The sequence below is a fragment of the Pseudophryne corroboree genome, chromosome 7 (genome assembly GCF_028390025.1).
Source record: "Pseudophryne corroboree isolate aPseCor3 chromosome 7, aPseCor3.hap2, whole genome shotgun sequence".
Taxonomy (NCBI): Eukaryota; Metazoa; Chordata; class Amphibia; order Anura; family Myobatrachidae; genus Pseudophryne; species Pseudophryne corroboree.
The window spans coordinates 264,409,914-264,430,955 of record NC_086450.1 but is presented as its reverse complement, the minus strand read 5'-3'; the positions used below and the strand labels follow the sequence as shown (position 1 = coordinate 264,430,955).

General features: G+C 46.7%; 1 protein-coding gene across 2 annotated transcripts in view; it reads right to left on the bottom strand.

Moving 5' to 3' along the window:
• TRA2B (transformer 2 beta homolog) overlaps positions 1-21,042 on the bottom strand; it is a 127,863-nt gene that overhangs the window by 25,050 nt on the left and 81,771 nt on the right. For both annotated transcript variants that reach the window (XM_063934125.1, XM_063934126.1), the window contains exons 7-8: positions 11,892-11,948; positions 11,563-11,636 (exon numbers count right to left, since the gene is read on the bottom strand). In XM_063934125.1, coding sequence (XP_063790195.1) covers positions 11,563-11,636; positions 11,892-11,948 — 131 coding nt within the window. The remainder of the gene's footprint in view (positions 1-11,562; positions 11,637-11,891; positions 11,949-21,042) is intronic.

The window sequence follows — 21,042 nt, the reverse complement described above, 5'->3', positions numbered from 1 at the left end:
GAGAAGCCTCTATAAAAGATGGCTCACTACAACAATAACCCGAATTTTTTGGTAACAATAATTATGTACCAGTATTGCAGACAATCCGCACTTGGGATGGGCGCCCAGCATCCACTACGGACTACGAGAAATAGAATTACCGGTGAGTAAATACTTATTTTCTCTGACGTCCTAGTGGATGCTGGGGACTCCGTAAGGACCATGGGGATTATACCAAAGCTCCCAAACAGGCGGGAGAGTGCGGATGACTCTGCAGCACCAAATGAGAGAACTCCAGGTCCTCCTCAGCCAGGGTATCAAATTTGTAGAATTTTACAAACGTATTTGCTCCTGACCAAGTAACTGCTCGGCAAAGTTGTAAAGCCGAGACCCCTCGGGCAGCTGCCCAAGATGAGCCCACCTTCCTTGTGGAGTGGGCATTTTAAGATTTTTGGCTGTGGCAGGCCTGCCACAGAATGTGCAAGCTGAATTGTACTACAAATCCAACGAGCAATCGTCTGCTTAGAAGCAGGAGCACCCAGTTTGTTGGGTGCATACAGGATAAACAGCGAGTCAGATTTTCTGACTCCAGCCGTCCTGGAAACATATATTTTCAGGGCCCTGACCACGTCAAGCAACTTGGAATCCTCCAAGTCCTTAGTAGCCGCAGGTACCACAATAGGTTGCTTCATGTGAAATGCAGAAACCACCTTAGGTAGAAATGGAGGACAAGTCCTCAATTCTGCCCTGTCAGAATGAAATATTAAATAAGGGCTTTTATATGATAAAGCCGCCAATTCTGACACACGCCTGGCTGAAGCCAGGGCTAACAGCATCGTCACCTTCCATGTGAGATATTTTAAGTCCACAGTGGTGAGTGGTTCAAACCAATGTGACTTTAGGAAACTCAACACAACATTGAGATCCCAAGGTGCCACTGGAGGCACAAAAGGAGGCTGTATATGCAGTACCCCTTTTACAAATGTCTGAACTTCAGGCACTGAAGCCAGTTCCTTTTGGAAGAAAATCGACAGGGCCGAAATTTGAACCTTAATGGACCCTAATTTTAGGCCCATAGACAGTCCTGTTTGCAGGAAATGGAGGAAACGACCCAGTTGAAATTCCTCTGTAGGGGCCTTCTTGGCCTCCCACCACGCAACATATTTTCGCCAAATGCAGTGATAATGTTTTGCGTTTACGTCCTTCCTGGCCTTGACCAGGGTAGGGATGACTTCATCTGGAATGCCTTTTTCCTTCAGGATCCGGCGTTCAACCGCCAAGCCGTCAAACGCAGCCGCGGTAAGTCTTGGAACAGACAAGGCCCCTGCTGGAGCAGGTCCTTTCTTAGAGGTAGAGGCCACGGTTCGTCCGTGAGCATCTCTTGAAGTTCCGGATACCAAGTCCTTCTTGGCCAATCCGGAACCACGAGTATAGTTCTTACTCCTCTCCTTATGATTCTCAGTACTTTTGGTATGAGAGGCAGAGGAGGGAACACATACACTGACTGGTACACCCACGGTGTTACCAGAGCGTCCACCGTTATTGCCTGAGGGTCCCCTGACCTGGCGCAATATCTGTCTAGTTTTTTGTTTAGACGGGACGCCATTATGTCCACCTTTGGTTTTTCCCAACGGTTTACAATCAGGTGGAAGACTTCTGGGTGAAGTCCCCACTCTCCCGGGTGAAGGTCGTGTCTGCTGAGGAAGTCTGCTTCCCAGTTGTCCACTCCCGGAATGAACACTGCTGACAGTGCTATCACATGATTTTCCGCCCAGCGAAGAATCCTTGCAGCTTCTGCCATTGCCCCCCTGCTTCCCGTGCCGCCCTGTCTGTTTACGTGGGCGACTGACATGATGTTGTCCGATTGGATCAATACCGCCTGACCCTGAAGCAGGGGTTTCGCTTGACTTAGGGCATTGTAAATGGCCCTTAGTTCCAGAATGTTTATATGAAGAGATGTCTCCAGGCTTGACCATAAGCCCTGGAAATTCCTTCCCTGTGTGACTGCTCCCCAGCCTCGCAGGCTGGCATCCCTGGCCACCAGGACCCAGTCCCGAATGCCGAATCTGCGGCCCTCTAGAAGATGAGCACTCTGCAACCACCACAGGAGGGATACCCTTGTCCCCGGTGACAGGGTTATCCGCTGAAGCATCTGAAGATGCTACCCGGACCATTTGTCCAGTAGGTTCCACTGGAAAGTCTTGCGTGGAATCTGCCGAATGGGATTGCTTCGTAGGAAGCCACTATTTTTACCCAGAACCCTTGTGCATTAATGCACTGAGACTTGGTTCGGTTTTAGGAGGTTCCTGTCGGATAACTCCCTGGCTTTCTCCTCCGGGAGAAACACCTTCTTTCTGGACTGTGTCCAGGATCATCCCTAGGAACAGAAGACAAGTCGTCGGAACCAGCTGCGATTTTGGAATATTGAGAATCCAATCGTGCTGCCGCAACACTACCTGATATAGTGCTACACCGATCTCCAACTGTTCCCTGGATCTTACCCTTATCAGGGAATCGTCCAAGTAACGGATAACTAAAATTCCCTTCCTTCGAAGGAATATCATCATTACGGTCATTACTTCAGTAAAGACCCGGGGTGCCGTGGACCATCCCTACGGCAGCGTCCGAACTGACAGTGACAGTTCTGTACCATAACCTGAAATACCCTTGGTGAGAAGGGTAAATTTTGACATGAAGGTAAGCATCCTTGATGTCCTAAGACATCATGTATTCCCCTTCTTCCAGGTTTGCAATCACTGCTCTGAGTGACTCAATTTTGAATTTGAACCTCTGTATGCAAGTGTTCAAAGATTTTAGATTTTAAAATCGGTCTCACCGAGCCGTCTGGCTTCGGTACCACAATAGTGTGGAATAATACCCCGTTCCCTGTTGCAGGAGGGGTACCTTGATTATCACCTGCTGGGAATACAGCTTGTGAATGGTTTCCAAAACTGCCTCCCTGTCAGCGGGAGACGTCGGTAAAACAGACCTTTGGAAACGGCGAGGGGGATACGTCTCGAATTCCAATTTGTACCCCTGAAATATTACCTGAAGGATCCAGGGGTCTACTTGCGAGTGAGCCCACTGCGCACTGAAATTCATTGAGAACGGGACCCCACCGTGCCTGAACTTGTAAAGCCCTAGCGTCATACTGAGGGCTTGGCAGAGGCGGAAAAGAGTTTCTGTTCCTTGGAACTGGCTGATCTCTGCAGCCATTTTCCTCTCCCTCTGTCACGAGCAGAAAAGAGGAACCCTTTTGTCCGCTTGCCAACCAGGCCTGCGCCTGATAATACGGCGTCTTATTTTGAGAGGCGACCTGGGGTACATCCCCTCTTTTAAGGCAATACTTCCAAATGCCGTTTGGAATCCGCATCACCTGACCACTTTACTGGTATAATTGGACAACGCACTTATACTTTATGCAAGTCGGCAAATATTCCGCTGTGCATCATGCATATATAGAAATGCATCTTTTAATTGCTCTATAGGCAATAATATACTGTCCTTATCTAGGATATCATATTTCCAGTCAGGGAATCCGACCACGCCAACCCAGCACTGCACATCCAGGCTGAGGCGATTGCTGGTCGCAGTATAACACCAGTATGTTTGTAAATACATTTTAGGATACCCTCCTGCTTTCTATCAGCAGGATCCTTAAGGGCGGCCATCTCAAGAGAGGGTAGAGCCCATGTTCTTACAAGCGTGTGAGCGCCTTATCCCCCCTAGGGGGTGTTTCCCAACGCACCCTAACCTCTGGCGGGAAAAGGTATACTGCCAATAACTTTAGAAATTATCAATTGTTATCGGGGGGAAACCCACGCATTTTATTTCTCAGATTCAGGAAAACTACAGGAAGTTTTTCCTCACCAACATAATACCCCTTTTTTTTGGTGGTATTCATATTATCAGAAAAGTGTAAACTTTTTTCATTGCCTCAATCATGCAATGTGTGGCCCTATTTGGAAATCACGGTTGTCTCTTCACCGTCGACACAGGAGTCAGTATCCGTGTCGGCGTCTGTATCTGAGGTAACGGGCGCTTTAGAGCCCCTATATGAGACGTCTGGACATGCACAAGCTGAGTAGCCGGCTGTCTCATGTCAACCACTGTCTTTTATACAAAGCTGACACTGTCACGCAATTTCCACAGTACATCCACTCAGGTGTCGACCCCCCAGGGGGTGACAACACTATTACAGACACTCTACTCCGTCTCCTCATCATTTTTCTCCTCATACATGTCGACACAAACGTACCGACACACAGCACACACACAGGGAATGCTCTGATAGAGGACAGGACCCCACTAGCCCTTTGGGGAGACAGAGGGAGAGTTTGCCAGCACACACCAGAGCGTTATATATATACAGGGATAACCTTATATAAGTGTTTTTCCCTTTATAGCTGCTGTATTGTTTATACTGCGCCTAATTTGTGCCCCCCTCTCTTTTTTAACCCCTTTCTGTAGTGTAGTGACTGCAGGGGAGAGCCAGGGAGCTTCCCTCCAACTGAGCTGTGAGGGAAAATGGCGCCAGTGTGCTGAGGAGATAGGCTCCGCCCCTTTCTCGGCGTCCTTATCATCCGTTTTCTTGTATGTTTTGGCAGGGGTTAAATGCATCCATATAGCCCAGGAGTTATATGTGATGCATTTATTTTAGCCATAAAAGGTTTTCTAACGATTTATTGCGTCTCAGGGCGCTGCCCCCCCAGCGCCCTGCACCCTCAGTGACCGGAGTGTGAAGTGTGCTGAGAGCAATGGCGCACAGCTGCGGTGCTGTGCGCCTACCTTTATCTGAAGACAGGAAAGTCTTCTGCCGCCGATTTTTCCGGACCTCTTCGCTCTTCTGGCTCTGTAAGGGGGCCGGCGGCGCGGCTCCGGTGACCCATCCAGGCTGAACTTGTGATCGTCCCTCTGGAGCTAATGTCCAGTAGCCTAAGAAGCCCAATCCACTCTGCACGCAGGTGAGTTCGCTTCTTCTCCCCTTAGTCCCTCGATGCAGTGAGCCTGTTGCCAGCAGGTCTCACTGAAAATAATAAACCTAAACTAAAACTTTCACAAAGAGCTCAGGAGAGCCCCTAGTGTGCACCCTTCTCGTCGGGCACAGAAAATCTAACTGAGGCTTGGAGGAGGGTCATAGGGGGAGGAGCAAGTGCACACCAGGTGATCCTAAAGCTTTCTTTAGATGTGCCCTGTCTCCTGCGGAGCCGCTATTCCCCATGGTCCTTACGGAGTTCCCAGCATCCACTAGGACGTCAGAGAAAATGTGTTACCATAAGATCCCCTGAGCTTAATACAACCCAGGTAAAACTGCTCTGGGTGGGCGTCCAGTGCCCCCTATGGATTCAAAGAAAAGGATTTACCTGGTAAGTACCAAAATCCTATTTTCTTTTTCATCCACTAGGGGTCACTGGAGTACTCTTGGGACGTACCAAAGCTTCCCCCGTGGGCGGGAGAGCTGTTTGACACCTGTAACACTAGGCGGCCAAAGCTAGATGCTGATGCCGCAAACGTATCAAACTTGTAAAAGCGCACAAACGTGTGCACTGAAGACCATGTAGCCGCACGGTCAAGCTGTGTCGTAGAAGCTCCACGACCAGCTGGCCATGACGTTCCCACAGAACCTGTGGGATGAGCTATCACTGATGTAGGCGACTAACTTAGCCTTAAGGTAAGCCTGACGTATAGTCAGTTTTATCCATCTGGATAAGGTCTGCTGAGAAGCTGGCCAACCCCACTTGGCAGCATCATAGAGAACAAACAACGTATCCGTATTACGAACTGTAGACGTTCGGGACATATAAACGCGTAATGCGCGTACCACATTCAGAATTCTAGAATGTACTGTCAACACAGGAACCACTATTGGTTGATTGATGTGAAAAGATGACACTAGCTTTGGTAAGAACTCGGAAATCGTCCGAAGTTACGCTCTGTCATCAGGAAACACCAAATACGGTGGCTTGCCAGACAAGGCACCCAAATTTGAAAAACGCCTTGCCGAAGCTAAGGCTAGACGAAAAAACGTTTTCCAAGTCAGAAACTTAATATCCACTTGCTGTAAGGGTTCAAAATATGAAGACTGTAAGAAATCTGAACCCAAATTCAAGTCCCATGGCGCTGTAAGTGGGATAAATGGAGGCTGTACTCTGAGGACACCCTGCAGAAAAATGTGTACCGACGGCAATGGAGCCAATCGTCTTTGAAAATAAATGGACAACACAGATACCTGCACCTTCAGTGTAGATAAACGCAGTCCTCCATCCAACCCCGTCTGTAAAAATAACAGAATACGGGTAACTTGAAAAATGATGTCGGAAACTTCCGAGCTTCACACCAACCTATATAGGCACGCCAAATTCTGTAATAATGAGCTGCCGTAACCGGCTTCCTAGCTCGTAACATGGTTGGTATAACCGATACTGTAATGCCCTCTCTTTCTTCTGAAGAGGGCGGTCTCAACAACCACCTAGTCAACCGCAGCCGCGCTAAATAGGGGTAAAAGAACGGCCCCTGTTGTAATGGGTTGGACGTAGTATGAGCGGCCAAGGATCGTCTGCGAGTAGTCCTCGGAGATTCGAGAACCAAACTCTGAGACCCATGAGATATCACTAGTATGACTGACGGACTCTCTTATGATCCGTTTTAGCAACGGAGAAAACAGCGGAAAAACGGTGGAAACAGATACACGAGGCTGTACGGCCACGCGATTGTGAGAGCATCCACCGCCACTGCCCTTGGGAACTGTCGTTCTGGACTCATACTGGGCGTTTGTAATTGTGGCGAGATGCCATCATGTCCACCTGAGGGTAACCCCACCTGTGGACCAACCTGTGAAACACCTCTGGATTTAATGCCCAGTCTCCTGGATGAAAATCCCGACGGCTGAGATCATCTGTCTAACAGATGTCCACTCCCGGAATGAACCCAGTCTACAATATCACCTTGTGGTATTCTGGGCAATTGAGGATTCGAGCTACTTCCCGCATTGCCATGCGGCTTCTCGTTCCTCCCTGGTTGTTGTGTATGCGACTGCCGTCGCGTTGTGCGACTGGCCTTGGACAGTCTGAGAGCGAAGCATGTAGTGCATAGTAAATTGCACGGAGTTCCAGGACATTTATAGACAACAATCTGTCGTGATCCGTTTAGAAACCCTGTCGCTGACCATTTTAACTACAACTCCCCAACCTCTGAGACTCTCGCCCAGAGTAGAGACACCCTCGCCCCCCTGTGGGATACGCGAGTGAAAACCTCCGAACTAAAGCGCTTCGAAAGCCCATCATTGTTCCTAATAGGCGAATACACCAATGTACCGATAGTGTGTGTGGCTTGAGCACTAATTGCACCAGATGGCGTATAATCTGTTCTTTCTGGTGCAGTAGGTAAATTCTTTGATTTACCGTATCTGGAATCATACCTAGGAATTGAAGTCGTTGAGATGGAATTAGATGCGATTGTTTTTGAACTTGACACTGCAACCGTGGTGTACGTTAGCAGCGCAAGTCGGAGGAGCATCTGTTGAGACGGAGCTCTTATGAGCAGATCGTCTAAGTATGGAACGATTGTCACTGCCAGGGATCTGAGATGAGCTATCATCACAAACATCACTTTGGTGAATACCCGAGGCGCTGACAAGAGGCCAAACGGTAGAACCTGAAACGGTTAATGGTTGTGGCGTATTGCAAAACTCAACAACCTGTGATGAGGTGACCAAACCGGAATGTGTAAGTACGCATCCTGGAGATCAAGCACAATCATGCAATCTTGTGGCTCCAAAAATGCAAATACTAACCGCAGAAATTCCATCTTCAATCTGTAGTAAGTGACTTGCTGATTGAGACTGCGACTGAGCCCTCCGGCTTCGGTACCACAAACAGACGGGAATAATAACCCTGACTTTGTTGGTGTACCAGGCCTGGAAATAAAAACTGCTGAAACCAGCAGAGACTGAATGGCAACCTGCCAAAACGCCTTATTTCGTCCGACAGAGGCAGTCCTGTCTTTTAACCCTAAAAAGCGGATACATCCATGAGTGGATGGCTGGAAACCCGGCAAATGTAACGTGTAAAGGCGCACTCCCACAATTGGAAATTTGAGATGGGCTGAGAGCCCATCAAGCCACTGGCTTGTTGTGACTTTAGCGCCCTGGCGTTACAAGGCGTGACTGTTTTTGTACCACAGCCTTGAAAAGACTGAAGTCTAAAGGCTTTAAACGCCGGACCAGAGTATTTCCGGCTTGATACCGGAGGAGGCCATTTTGTCAAATTTAGGACCAAACAACTTCTGGCCTTGTCGTGCTGAAACTAGCGACGATGAAAAACGAGAAGCAAGGTAACAGGCGGCAGCAGACGCTGTACCGAGATACACAGCAGCTTCTCATTAACGATAAGTATAACATGATCGTCATTGTTTCCATACACAGAGCGCCCTAGTGACCCAAATGTATCTTGGGTTTTTATAAGGTTTGACACAGACGAATTCACCAATGGCGGATTCTCCATTTAGATGTCAGTGTGTGGAAACGGGTAAATAGCCTTAAATCTTAGTAAGATATCCTAAATAAGAAACCCATTGAAGATCTGTCGTTTAGTAAATACAACGGATTAGATGTTAAGAGGCTTCTTATTCTCTGAAATTTACAGAGAATAAGGAGGCTCTAACATCCAAATTTACAGAGACTGACTCACTGGTCATTAGCAATGTATGGTTGTCAAAACCCGCACTGACTGTCTAATGTGCCCTCACTCGTATTTAGCGCTGTGAGGTTTGACATAGAATTGTCAGGACTGCAACATAGAAGAAATGTTTAAATTATAAGACCAGTTAAATTAACACCCTGGTATCCAAAGTTAAATTGGACTGAGACTCCTCCGTTAAAGCTGGCGGAGTAACTTCCGAGACTCCGATGTTACCGCTCCTGTCGAGCGGAGTCAATTTGAATTGCCAATGCTTAACATAGGATCTGGGAATGAACCGGCTTCCGGAGTGGAAACCTACAAAACATACTGAACATGTGGTAGATTTATGTCCAGACTTTTGTTTAAAAGTATTTTTAGTCTGTGCTGGAGCCTTACTCCTTATGCCGACAGACAACACAATAGGCAAAGTACAGACACTTGCACGACTTAGTAAAATTATTACTTAAGGTGTGTAATATATATCTATTTATGGCCGAAATGCAGTTCACATGGCCAGCCTATGTGAAACCTGAACCAAACTTCCCACTAACACCCCTGCGCCTCCGGTGGAGTAGTGATGTAGGGCAGGAATGTTCTGGAATTACAAACTGGAAGAAACAGGAAGCGTGGTTAAAATGGCCCCCATGCCATGCTTACACTGATAATCACAGTTACAATTGCTACAGTGTTAACATAGGCTGAATAGTCTATTATACAGTGAAAATCACAAGCAGGTTACAATACATGCTGTAGTGTTAATATAGGCCTAATAGCCTATTATACAGTGATAATCACAGGCAGACCACAATACATGCTGTAGTGTTAATATAGGCTCAATAGTCTATTACACAGTGAAAATCACATCTACAATACATGGATCCAGTATTAATATAGGCTCACTAGCCTATCGCACATTAACTCTGCCTGCTGTTTATATAGATATGGCAGCCCTTTACATTCCCTTGCCGCTGTAATCAGCCAGATTTCCCCCCCCCCCCCCCTCCCCCTGTACTCACTGTAGCGCTGTGTCTCAGCGGGGAGCGCCGGGAAGTTGCAGGGAGGCGAAGGACACTTCTTGCCGAGCAGCGGAGGTCGGCTGGCCGGAGCGGCGCGTAGCGGCTTCCGGCGTCGCTAGTTGAACTGCGGCGGTTCTCCCCCTCTTAGCGCTGGCACCATGACGGAGCGTCTGGGCGGGCGGACGGTGCTGGGGCGGCCGGATGGAGCGGCTGGGGCGGGCGGCTGTATGAGCGGCGGCGGCATTACAACAGTGACCCCACACAGCGGGGCGGCAGCCTGCACTGACCGCCCCGTTTCCCCAGCATACCTTGTAGGGAGGCCTGCGACGGGCTTCTAAGCTCCGAGCTCTTCCGGTCATGGCTGCGACGGGGCTTCTATTTGTAAGCTCCGTCCAGCCCTTCAGGTCATGGCTGCGACGGGGCTTCTATCTGTAAGCCCCGTCCAGCTGTTGCAGGAGACAGTGGGCTGCCTGTGGCTGTGAGGGTGCTCTTTGTGAGGACCGACACGCCATGCGCTGTCCGTGCAGCGGCACAATCCCGGACCCATGTTTTTCCAGAAACTGGGAAGGGATGTGCTAAGTGAAAAAAAAGTAAAAAGTAAAAGTAAAAATGAAAAATTAATAAAATCTTCCACCAAGTGTGGGAACTCCACAGAAGCCTTGTTAGTGCTGTGAGCACAGAAAAAACACTGAGATACTACACTGAGGTACTCTGGGATATGGAGGGGTGGAGAGTTCTAAATTTAAATATTCAGTGCCTTTGTTTCTGCTAAGCCGTCCATATCCCCAAGAGTACTCCAGTGACCCCTAGTGGATGAAAAAGAAACAGATTTATGTGGATGGGTAATCCCGTTCAGGGAGCTTTGGTATAGGTAAACAATTGATTAGCTCCATTATGCGCTATCGCCTGGCTGCCGGCCTGGAAATAAATTGAATCTCGCCCATTAAGTAAATAAAATAAAATAAATTGAGCAGTTCAGCCCATATTAAAAATAAATAACTATAGATCCATACAAATATATAAAATAAAAGGACATATACTTTTTTTTGCTGGGATTCGATTCATTAACGCCCATACATGTTCATCTGGACTAGAAGATAATCTGTCGCTAAAGTGGTGACTTGCCATGGTGTTCACAATGCAAGCTTAAATTTTACAGACAACACAAGCTGCTAGCATAAAACTGGAACCACTATCACTTGTGAGTAAAGAATCATGAATAGTCTTAACTAAAATACAGGGCACCCTGGCACGGTTTTTAAACAGAATAATAAGGCTAGATAAGGGAGTCTGAAAAATATATTTTCGAAACTAACCAAAATTCCACACTTTGTACAATTTGGCCACTAAACATCATATCAGAAAGATTTAGCCACTTTCTAACTTGGGATTCAATGACATGCAGGCTTTTCCTGCTGCGTTCGCATCCTATGCAACCACAGGTTCTGCTGTTCTCTGCCACCCTGGAAGAGGAAATAATGTCCTCTTCCTGATGGGCCCAGGCTGTGATGTTGGCGTCCGTGACAGCCATCAAAATCTCTTTGCGTGCCCCAATATGCCTTATGATCAGCATTATAGGGAAGTTGTTCAGGAGGGGAGCTGCTAAATCATATTAAAATAAATTACATAGTTAAGTGGTTAAGGCCTCTGCCACAAAATGATAGGAGTATGTTGAGAAGAAATAAAAATCAAGCAAAAGGCAGACTGACACTTGTGTTGAGAGCAGGTGTTTGGATGGAGGACCGTACTAACAATTCAAGCACATACTTGTGACAAAGTTTAGAGAGATCAAATAAAAACTTGCTACTGGAAGATTAACGGACCTTTGGAATGGAGAAAGTAATCCGTACACACAAACAAAACACTGAAGATAACAAATAGCAACTTACGTGGAGAGTATGAACGAGATCTTGAGCGAGACCTATAGCCACCTCTGCTATAATATGGTGAAGGAGACCGCCTCCTATAACAAAGTTTGCAGATAAATTTTTAAGCAGCAAAAATATTATTCTATTATTAATAGCATCTAGCTACCAAATGCCTAGTGAAAGAACATTTTCACACTCAATTTGTTTTTCTTCAATTAACCATTTTAATTTGTAAAATGCATTTTTAAAAGCAATTAAACTGTTTCTTAGTGTCAATTTAGTCAAAGATTATATTAAGCAAGGAAATTCCACCACACCCATGAACCAGGAACAATCTTGCAAAGTATTACCTAGAAAATTGATCCCGGTCTTGTCCACCACGCCATCCTCCGCCTCCTCCACCTCCTCTGAAATGCAGAAAAACCAGTGCAACACATAAAAAAAACTATTCAAATTGTATTTTTTTTCCTCCTGTCTTATTAAAACATTACCTAAACAAATTCACATTCCAAACAGATGTCTTTAAAAAAAAAAAAAAAAAAGTATTGCTAAGCCTTTAACAAAAAAAAAAAAAAAAAAAAAAAACAGGAATTTTTTTTTTTTTTTTTTTAAATAGGATTTTAATTACCTACCGGTAAATCCTTTTCTCGTACCATGGGGTATAGACGGGTCCATTAGGAACCACTAGCACTTTAAGAGTTTGAGTGTGTGGGCTGGCTCCTCCCTCTATGCCCCTCCTACCAGACTCAGTGTAGAAACTGTGCCCGAGGAGAATGACAACTTCGAGAGAAGGATTGTACACAGATTGTGAGAGCTGGTGTGAATCTCGCCACTAACAAGGCAAAACAAAGTTAACTAGCTTGAAACAAGATTACGTAACCAAGTAACAAAAAACAGTACTAAACCAAGAACTAAGCAGTACTGAACTAAGTAACCACTGCAGGATCACGAAGCACTGGGCGGTCGCCCGGCATCCTCTATGGACTACGAGGAAAGGATTTACCGGTAGGTAATTACAATCCTATTTTCTCTTATGCCCTAGAGGACGCTGGAGTCCACATTAGTACCATGGGGATGTTCCAAAGCTCCCAGAACTGGAGGGAGAGCGCAGAGGCTCTTGCAGAACTGATTGACCAAACTTCAGGTCCTCAGCGACCAAGGTATAGAACTTTGCAAATGTGTTCGACCAAGACCAAGTAGACGCTCGAAAAAGCTGTACAGCCGAGATACCCCGGGCAGCCGCCCAGGAAGCACCCACCTTACAAGTAGAGTGGGCCTTACCAGACATAGGACACGGCAATCCTGCCGTAGAATACGCATACTGGATAGTGAACCTGATCCAGCAAGAGATAGTCTGCTTAGAAGCAGGACACCCAAGTTTCTTGGGATCATACATAACAGAGTCCGATTTTCTGTGACAAGTAGTCCTCTTCACAGATTTTCAGAGCCCTTACAACATCCAAGGACTTTGATGAAATTGAGGAGTCAGTAGCAACTGGCACCACAATAGGTTGGTTGATATGAAATGCCAACACAACCTTTGGAAGGAACTGCTTACGTGTCCGGAGCTCAGCTTTATCTTCATGGAAGATCAAGTAGGGGCTCTTACAAGACAAAGCCCCCAGCTCCGACACACGTCTAGCAAAGCCAAGGCCAACACAGTGACAGCCTTCCATGTGAGAAACTTGACCTCAACCTCCTGTAGAGGCTCGAACCAATCCGTTTGGAGACACTGCAGCACCACGTTAAGATCCCATGGTGCCGTAGGTGGCACAAAGGGAGGCTGGATGTGCAGAACCCCTTTCAAAAAGGTCTGAACCTTCGGGAGGGAAGCCAGCTGTTTCTGGAAGAAAATTGACAGGGCCGCAATCTGGACCTTTACGGATCCCAACCTCAGGCCCATATCCACACCTGCTTGCAGGAAGAGGAGAAACCGTCCCAGTTGAAACTCCACCGTAGGAAACTTCTTGGACTCGCACCAAGATACATATTTTTTTCCCAATACGATGGTAATGTTTAGACGCTACTCCTTTCCTGGCCTGTATCAGGGTAGGAATAACCTTTGTCAAAGTCAGAAAAATATCTCTATGCACACTACCATATCTGCACCTCACACAGGTCCGTGCTGCGCATGCGTACGCTCTCCCGTACGTGCGCATACTCACAGTCGCGGGCACCCGCAGGCGCATGGTATGCGTATTTACGGTAGAGTTTATGTGGTTGTAGCGTGCGACTCAATCGTAACATATTTTCAGTAATAATGTATTTTGTAGATCATGGTCCCTTTGATAGATTCTGAAAGTTTGGTTAATATAGAATGTTTATGAACAGAGGAATCCCTCTTTGTTTGATACGAAGGGTCAGACAGGAGTAATACAGTGGTGTTTAGTATCCATCGGAAGAATATTTAATTAGAAATATTCCGGTGTTGGTTTGAAGCAGATCAATCGCTCGTGCGAATAGTTATGGACATAAGTTTATGAACATTTACTTTATTTGCACTTTATTACCCATGCGGCGGGAAACCCAGTTTCCCTCCCACCTGAGCAGTTGGAAATAGTCACAGCCCACCTGTATGAATCAACCTATGACCTTTTGTTATAATGCGAAGCCGAATTCCTATGTCCAATGAACAATGAGATTGTAGGGACCGTTGAATTGTATTGTGTGTGGGGCATAAATAGGCAGGCCGACCGTATCCAGTGCGCTCTCTTCAACGGTTCTCATTGCTGATAGTCGGGAGCTGGATATCGAGGCGCATGCGATCGTTCCCCTTGTGCGTAAGTTTTCTCCGTAATCATATTGTCTTACTGTGAGTCATCTCTCTCTCTCTCTCTCTCTCTACTCTCTCTCGTATTTTCCTTTAATTGTATTGTATTGTATTGTATTTACTGTGTAGTTTATCTGGTTAGTTGGTTTATGTTATATTGTAGTGTATGCTTTGTACTGTGATTCTTTTTGCAAGTATAATAGTCATAATACATATAATAGGTTTCGGACCCTAAGCCCAGGTATCTGTGTATTCTTTATAGTGTTAAGTATTCTCTGAGCGTCGGTGACGCTCAAGCAGCTTTGTAGTTAATCAGGTTACACCAGGTTGCACTTACACTCTGTCTCTACACTAAGGTATACTGTGTATCTCATTGTTAAAAGTATAGATATAAAGGTTTAACGTTGTAAGCGTCTGCACCGCTGGTGATCTCCTCGTGGTCCCGAGCGTACGCTACGCTATAGCGAATCATTACGTTAGTCGGCAGCCAATAGCGTGCCTGCCTGTGATCACTGGGCCGTAAGCGAACGTGACGCTTGAGCGTCTCGACTACGGTTGAGCGATCGCTACACAACTTGCGTACCCTTACGGTATTTCTTACGTAGATAGCGTACAGTGTTCTTAGACCTCTTAAAGTGTTTTATATACGATAAATATTTAGCTTTATCAATTGGCGGCTCGGCCGTCCTTCACATATCTGCACTAGGTAGATCAGCAGACATTATCCCTCAGCAAAGGGCGGGAGGTTGTATCCCTCGTAGTGCTGACAGGATAAGCGTCTGCTTCGCTTAAGTAAAGAGTGCTGAAGGAATCCGGGAACCGGAGGTAAGAACAAAACGCTAGCGTCTTTTAAAACTGTTTATTTTTCTGTCTTGCGTACACACGCACGCACACATATATATATCTGCATTTCTTTTTCGTATATCACTCTCCTGTCTGCCAGTTTTTATAGTTGATAGAAGTGCTAAAAGAGAGTTGCCGTTATTTCATAGTTTAAGAGTAAAGGTAATATAGTTAAAAGATAGACAAAAACACACAGTTTTGCCTGGGAGATAAGGCGAAGTCAGTGTGTTGTGTGGTAGATGATCAAGGATCATCTACATTGATAAAAGTATAAATTGTGTTACGGTGGATCTTTGCTTTGCGTATACGTGTCTCTAACAAAGACTTGCGTACGCAATCCAAAGGCCGACGCACGCAGCGTACGTTACGCAACGGAGCGTTCGGTTACGCCCACGTAGCTCAAGTCACGATAAGTTGATTTTTAACGCAAAGCGATAAATAACGCAAAGCGATAAATAACGCGAGGCGAGAAATAACGCAAGTCTATTTTTGGGTGTCCGAAATTTAATTAACAGATCCTGCTCCTAATTGGTAACACACCTGATCTGAAGAAAAATTTCTGCGCAGAAATAGAAATAGAAAACAAAAGTGTACATGTGATGAGTGAGTGTTTTTACAATTTTTAAAGGTTGAACCACAAGAAAAGTCGAGTACTCGTGAGGTACATGCGTGTAAGTGACGTGCACGGTGGCTAGGGAGGCATCTCTGGTTAAATATACAATTTTGAGCATTAGAGTATAGCAGACCAGGAGGTCATACTGTAACAAGACCAGGAGGTCATACTGTAACAAGACCAGGAGGTCATACTGTAACAAGACCAGGAGGTCATAACAGACCAGGAGGTCCAGGTACAGCCGACAAGGAAGTCCGCTATACAGTTCACAGGCACAACACCGAAAAGGGTTGGTGCAACACCCATATAGGCCATAAGCGCTCTGGCTGAAGGAATTCGCAGTCGTAAGTTTCGATTCCATTGGTCTTTCCGTACATAAGCTTAGTTGTTTGTGTACTGAACGACTGGACCGCACGTAAGTGTGTGCAGTAGTTAGTAATCTGACCTAATACCATTAGAGTAAAGGGGTCACAAACGCTATCTGTACACTCTAACGTGATTTGTGTAATTTTTTTATTTTAAGGGAAGTTCGCTGCTCACTCAGGAACTATCCAGCAACCAATAGTTACTGGAAAGAGTAAGTGTTCTTCGGATAACCCTCGCAGGTTCCAGTAAATAGAGGTTAAGGTCGCAGGGGCCCTAGGTCGAGTACGCCAGCACCATATCGGTGTGATCAGGTCGTATTGGTCGGCGTGGGCGAGTGAGTGGGGTACTCGGTAAACCGCCACCGTCAGCCTATTGTTGACATTTGGTTTTGCGTAAAGGGTTGGCTAAATAAAGCAACACTTTCGAACTATGGGGGCCACTTGTTCAGGTAGGGGGCGATCAACCTCGGTTCGGGTTGATTCAGTGGTCCGACCAATTGGGTCGGCCAGGTATATAATGTGTGAGAAATATGGAAGTCACACAGAAACTTTATGTGATGAATGGGAGAGAATGACTGTACATGACAGGGAGAAATTCCCAAGAGTAGGGAGCTTCAGCTCAGAAGTGTTACAAAATTTAAGGAGGAGGATATGTCTCATAAAATCAACAAAGAGACGAATCCAGCATTATGATTATTTACAGTTGTGGCAACAGGAAGGTGAGATACAGAGAGGTTTGGCTCAGGCGGCGGGATCTGGCTCTAACAGAAAACTGATTGCCACGGCCCCACCGCCAACATATATATCAGGAGAGAAGTTGATTGCGGAGAAAGACGCACTAAGGTGTAACACAAAATCACTTAGTAACTGTGTAAATGTTAATGATAATGTTAACCCATTAACCCATGCAAGTATTAACCCGTGCAAGTTGTACCCTGTTTTGAACTTTCCTCAGGAGTGTGATCAAGAGGACGAATCGGCAACGATTTCAGCGCTCTCTCTAGCAGCCACCATAGCAGAGACCACAGTAGGCACAGCTCCACCCACGAGATTAGTAAAGGCCCCTAGCGGAGGGATAGGTGAGGTCGTATCAACTGGTAAGTACGGCACCATGCATTATGCTGAAACTATTTCACCACAGCCTGTAGAATCTACACAGAATGAGGTTGTTAGAATTACACCTGTTAGAGTAATAGCAGTGCCAAATGGGAAAACAGACGCATCACGAGCCACTCCCATTAGGAACATTGCCATGTACACCCCATTTTCCCGAATGGAATTAAGGACCATAGTGTCTGAATTTCCTGACCCTAGAAAAGACTTAGTTGCCAGTCAAAAATACATCAGAGACTTAGGTAACACTGCAGAGCCCAACAATAAAGACTGGCAGATATTGCTGAGAGCATGTTTACCCTCAAATGTCGACGCAACTCAATTTTTAGCTGATTGCGGACTAGATCATGATGTACCTCTTACAGATGTGTACAACCAAGATAATGTGAAAAGAATAAACTTGCAGCTAAAAGAGTATTTCCCAGCGGTAGCTAAATGGAATAAGATATTCTCCATTAAACAGAAGGAGTCAGACAGCTGCAGAGTATTTTCACAGAGCATTATTAGAAATGGCAAAATACACAGGCATAGAGGACATTAAAACAGACACAAACCATCGGGAAGTAGCAGTATCGGTACTGATGGATGGTTTAAAAGAGTCATTGAAGACTAGGGTACAGACCACGCAACCATGTTGGCGAGGTCTGTCTGTGGCTACTTTGAGAGAGGCTGCTATTGATCACGACAGAAACATCACCAGACACAGGGAACAACAAGGTGACAAATTAATGTCAGTAAGTATACAGGCTCTGACCACAAGGCAGCCTTTGTTTGTATCACCAAATCCTGTGGGTAAGTCAAGTATGGTTACTTGTTATTCTTGTCACAAACAGGGACACATGGCACGAGATTGTAGAGTAAAGAATCCACGAAACTCATACCAAACCCCTAGACAACGACACGACACACGACATTGGGAGCAAGGTCCGCAGAAACGGAGTTATGAGCCACATACAGGGGAAACAAAAAGATATCCCCCAAACAGAGACTGGCATGCCTCTGGTAGTTCCCAACTATCTCCCTCACAAGTAGTGGCTGCCAGCGGGATTCAGGGAGGTCACCATACCCAATAGGGGTGTGGCCATACCTGTAATCTGCAGCCAGTAAAATTAATTGCCAATCTTGGAAGTGAACCCGAGATCGCAATTAATGTAGCTGGTAAAACTTTAAACTTTCTTGTAGACACAGGGGCGGCCAAGTCAGTGATAAATTCGACAGTGGGCATGAGAACCACTGGTAGGACAATTCCAGCCATGGGAGTAACAGGAGTAGTCCAGCACTACCCTGTTAGCAAACCAGCCGAGATTACAATAGGGCCTTTGCATACCAAGCATTCCTTTTTGCTGGCTGCATCGGCACCAACTAATCTCCTGGGAAGAGACTTACTGTGTAAAATGGGGTGCGTCATTTATTGTACTCCTGAAGGTGTATTCTTGGACATACCTGAGAAACACGCTCAGGAAGTGCGAGACATGTTAGACTCCCCATCAAAATTAATGTCACATACCATTATGACAAATAGGAATCCATCCCAAATAGAAGAGATGACATCTCAGATACCAGAGTCACTTTGGACAAAAGACGGACAAGACACTGGATTAATGGCAAACGTAGCTCCAGTAGTTGTACAAGTAAAAGATGGTAGGATAGCTCCAAAAATCCCACAGTACCCTCTGAAGCCAGAGGTGGAGTTAGGAGTTTACCCAGTAATAGAGCGCTTGCTACAACAGGGCATTCTGGTAAGAACGTCCAGCACTGCTAATAGTCCCATCTTCCCTGTGAAAAAGAGTGGGGGGAGGGGTTACAGACTAGTGCAGGATCTAAGGGGGATTAACAAAATAGTTGAGAGTCAGTTCCCCGTAGTGCCAAATCCAGCTGTCATCCTAATGCAAATCCCTCCCACTGCCAAATTTTTCACTGTTATTGACCTCTGCTCCGCTTTCTTTTCGGTACCTCTGCACCCTGACAGCCAATATTTGTTTGCATCTACATACAGAGGAGTCCAATACGATGGCTGTGACTCCTAACCTAAAACCTGACCCTGCTTTTGTGTTGCCTTGGAGCCTTTACTGGCCATGGAAGCACCTAAACTTGAGACCCATTCCCCACAGGTAAAACAGCAATAGTCAGAATGGGAGGGAGGGGAAGCAGGGAAAAAACGCAGCCACAGCAGCCCGATCTGTCCTGCACGATACTGTGTGCAGGGACAGGCTGAAAGTAAGTTATATTTGTGCTGCAGTGCCCCCCTTCCCCACTGTAACAGCTCACTGTGCTCCGTGGCCTCCGTCCCGCGCTGCTGCTAAACGGAAATGGTCCCCAGCGCGCGCTACTTCCGGGCTAAGCCCCACTGCTCAAAGGCGCTAAATTCAAAGCTGCTATGCGCCCTTATGCCGGATCCCCGTAGCGGCTCTGTGAGCCGCGCTGGCGGAGATCCAAGCAGGGAGGAGGGCTGCGCTTCGTCTCTTCTTTTCTTTTTAAATAAAGAAGTAATAAAATAACAATCCGCCGGGGGGCTGCTGGGTAGCGACCCTAACCACCATAGCCATTTAAGTTAATAAAATTACATCTATTCAAACCCCCCTGCCACCCCGTCATCCCAACACTCTGGGGGGAAGAGGGGGGAATGCACACTCACCTTTCAGTGGTGGAGGGTGGCCCCGACACGCCGCGGTGTCCGGCCGCCAATACTCACCGCTGCCGTAATCTTCTGCTGGATGGAGTGGCCCCGACACGCGCCGCACGCAGCAGTGTCCGCCAGCTCAGAAGAGCTTAGTGTCTCCCTCAGCCGGGGCCCATCCCGAGCCGCACGCAGCTGCGATGGGACCCCGCCGGCAGCTCCCGCGGTGCAGACTGGCAGTGGCAGAGCTGCCAGTCTGTGTGTGTGAAAGAAACATAAAATAAAGAAAAAAATTCAGCTAAACCCAAGTGAACCAGCTCCCTTGGGCACTAAACTTAGACTGGCTTGGAGGGGAGATAGTAGGGGAGGAGCTAGCCACAGTGTTAGAGTTTTAAAGTGCCAGCTCCCAATTACTGCCTACTATTTCCCCATTGTAACTACGCTCCAGTGGCCCCTAGTGGATGAAGGAGAAAAGTTCTTTAAAAGCTTCTCTCAGGGCTGCTGGAGCAGCCCCCTGTTAAGTGCCTGCTTACTGCATGGCACCAACTACAAAACCGAGCTCCTGTGCACGGAGGCAGGGTTGAGGAGGCGGCGCTATGCATCTTGGGAAGAAGGTCAAATCTTTGAGCCTGTTGGTGCCTCGGATCAAGATCCTACTCTACACCCCCAATGTTATTCCCTGTGGAGGCCAGTGTATCCCACAACAAAAATACTGTTTTCGCAGGTGAACACGCACCAACCAATGATTTTTGATATTGGATTTTTGACATCTCCCTCCAAAAAGAACCTGGAAATCCTTCCAGGATTGCTACCACGGTTGGATCCAGGTAAGGCTGCAGGGGTCAGTTTACAGCATGAGGAGAGCCCATACCAACCAACTGCAGTGTTCTGCGGGCAGTAGGGAGGTTGGGGACACACTGTCTGTACTGCTTTGCAGTGAAGGTGAAAGGATGCTGCATGTGTCCATTTAGTGCACAGAAGAGGCTGGGCTCACATCCAGCGTGACAGGAAATCGGTATCAGTCAGGGGGCATGGCCTAATAGTACATAGGACACGCCACGGGGTTCCAATTCTGCACATTCCTCCTGTGTGCTGTGTAAACTGCATTACCCAGTAATAACACAGGTAAGAGATGCAGTGGGAATGAGGCATGTCCCGGACTGGAACCGTGTTCCCAATC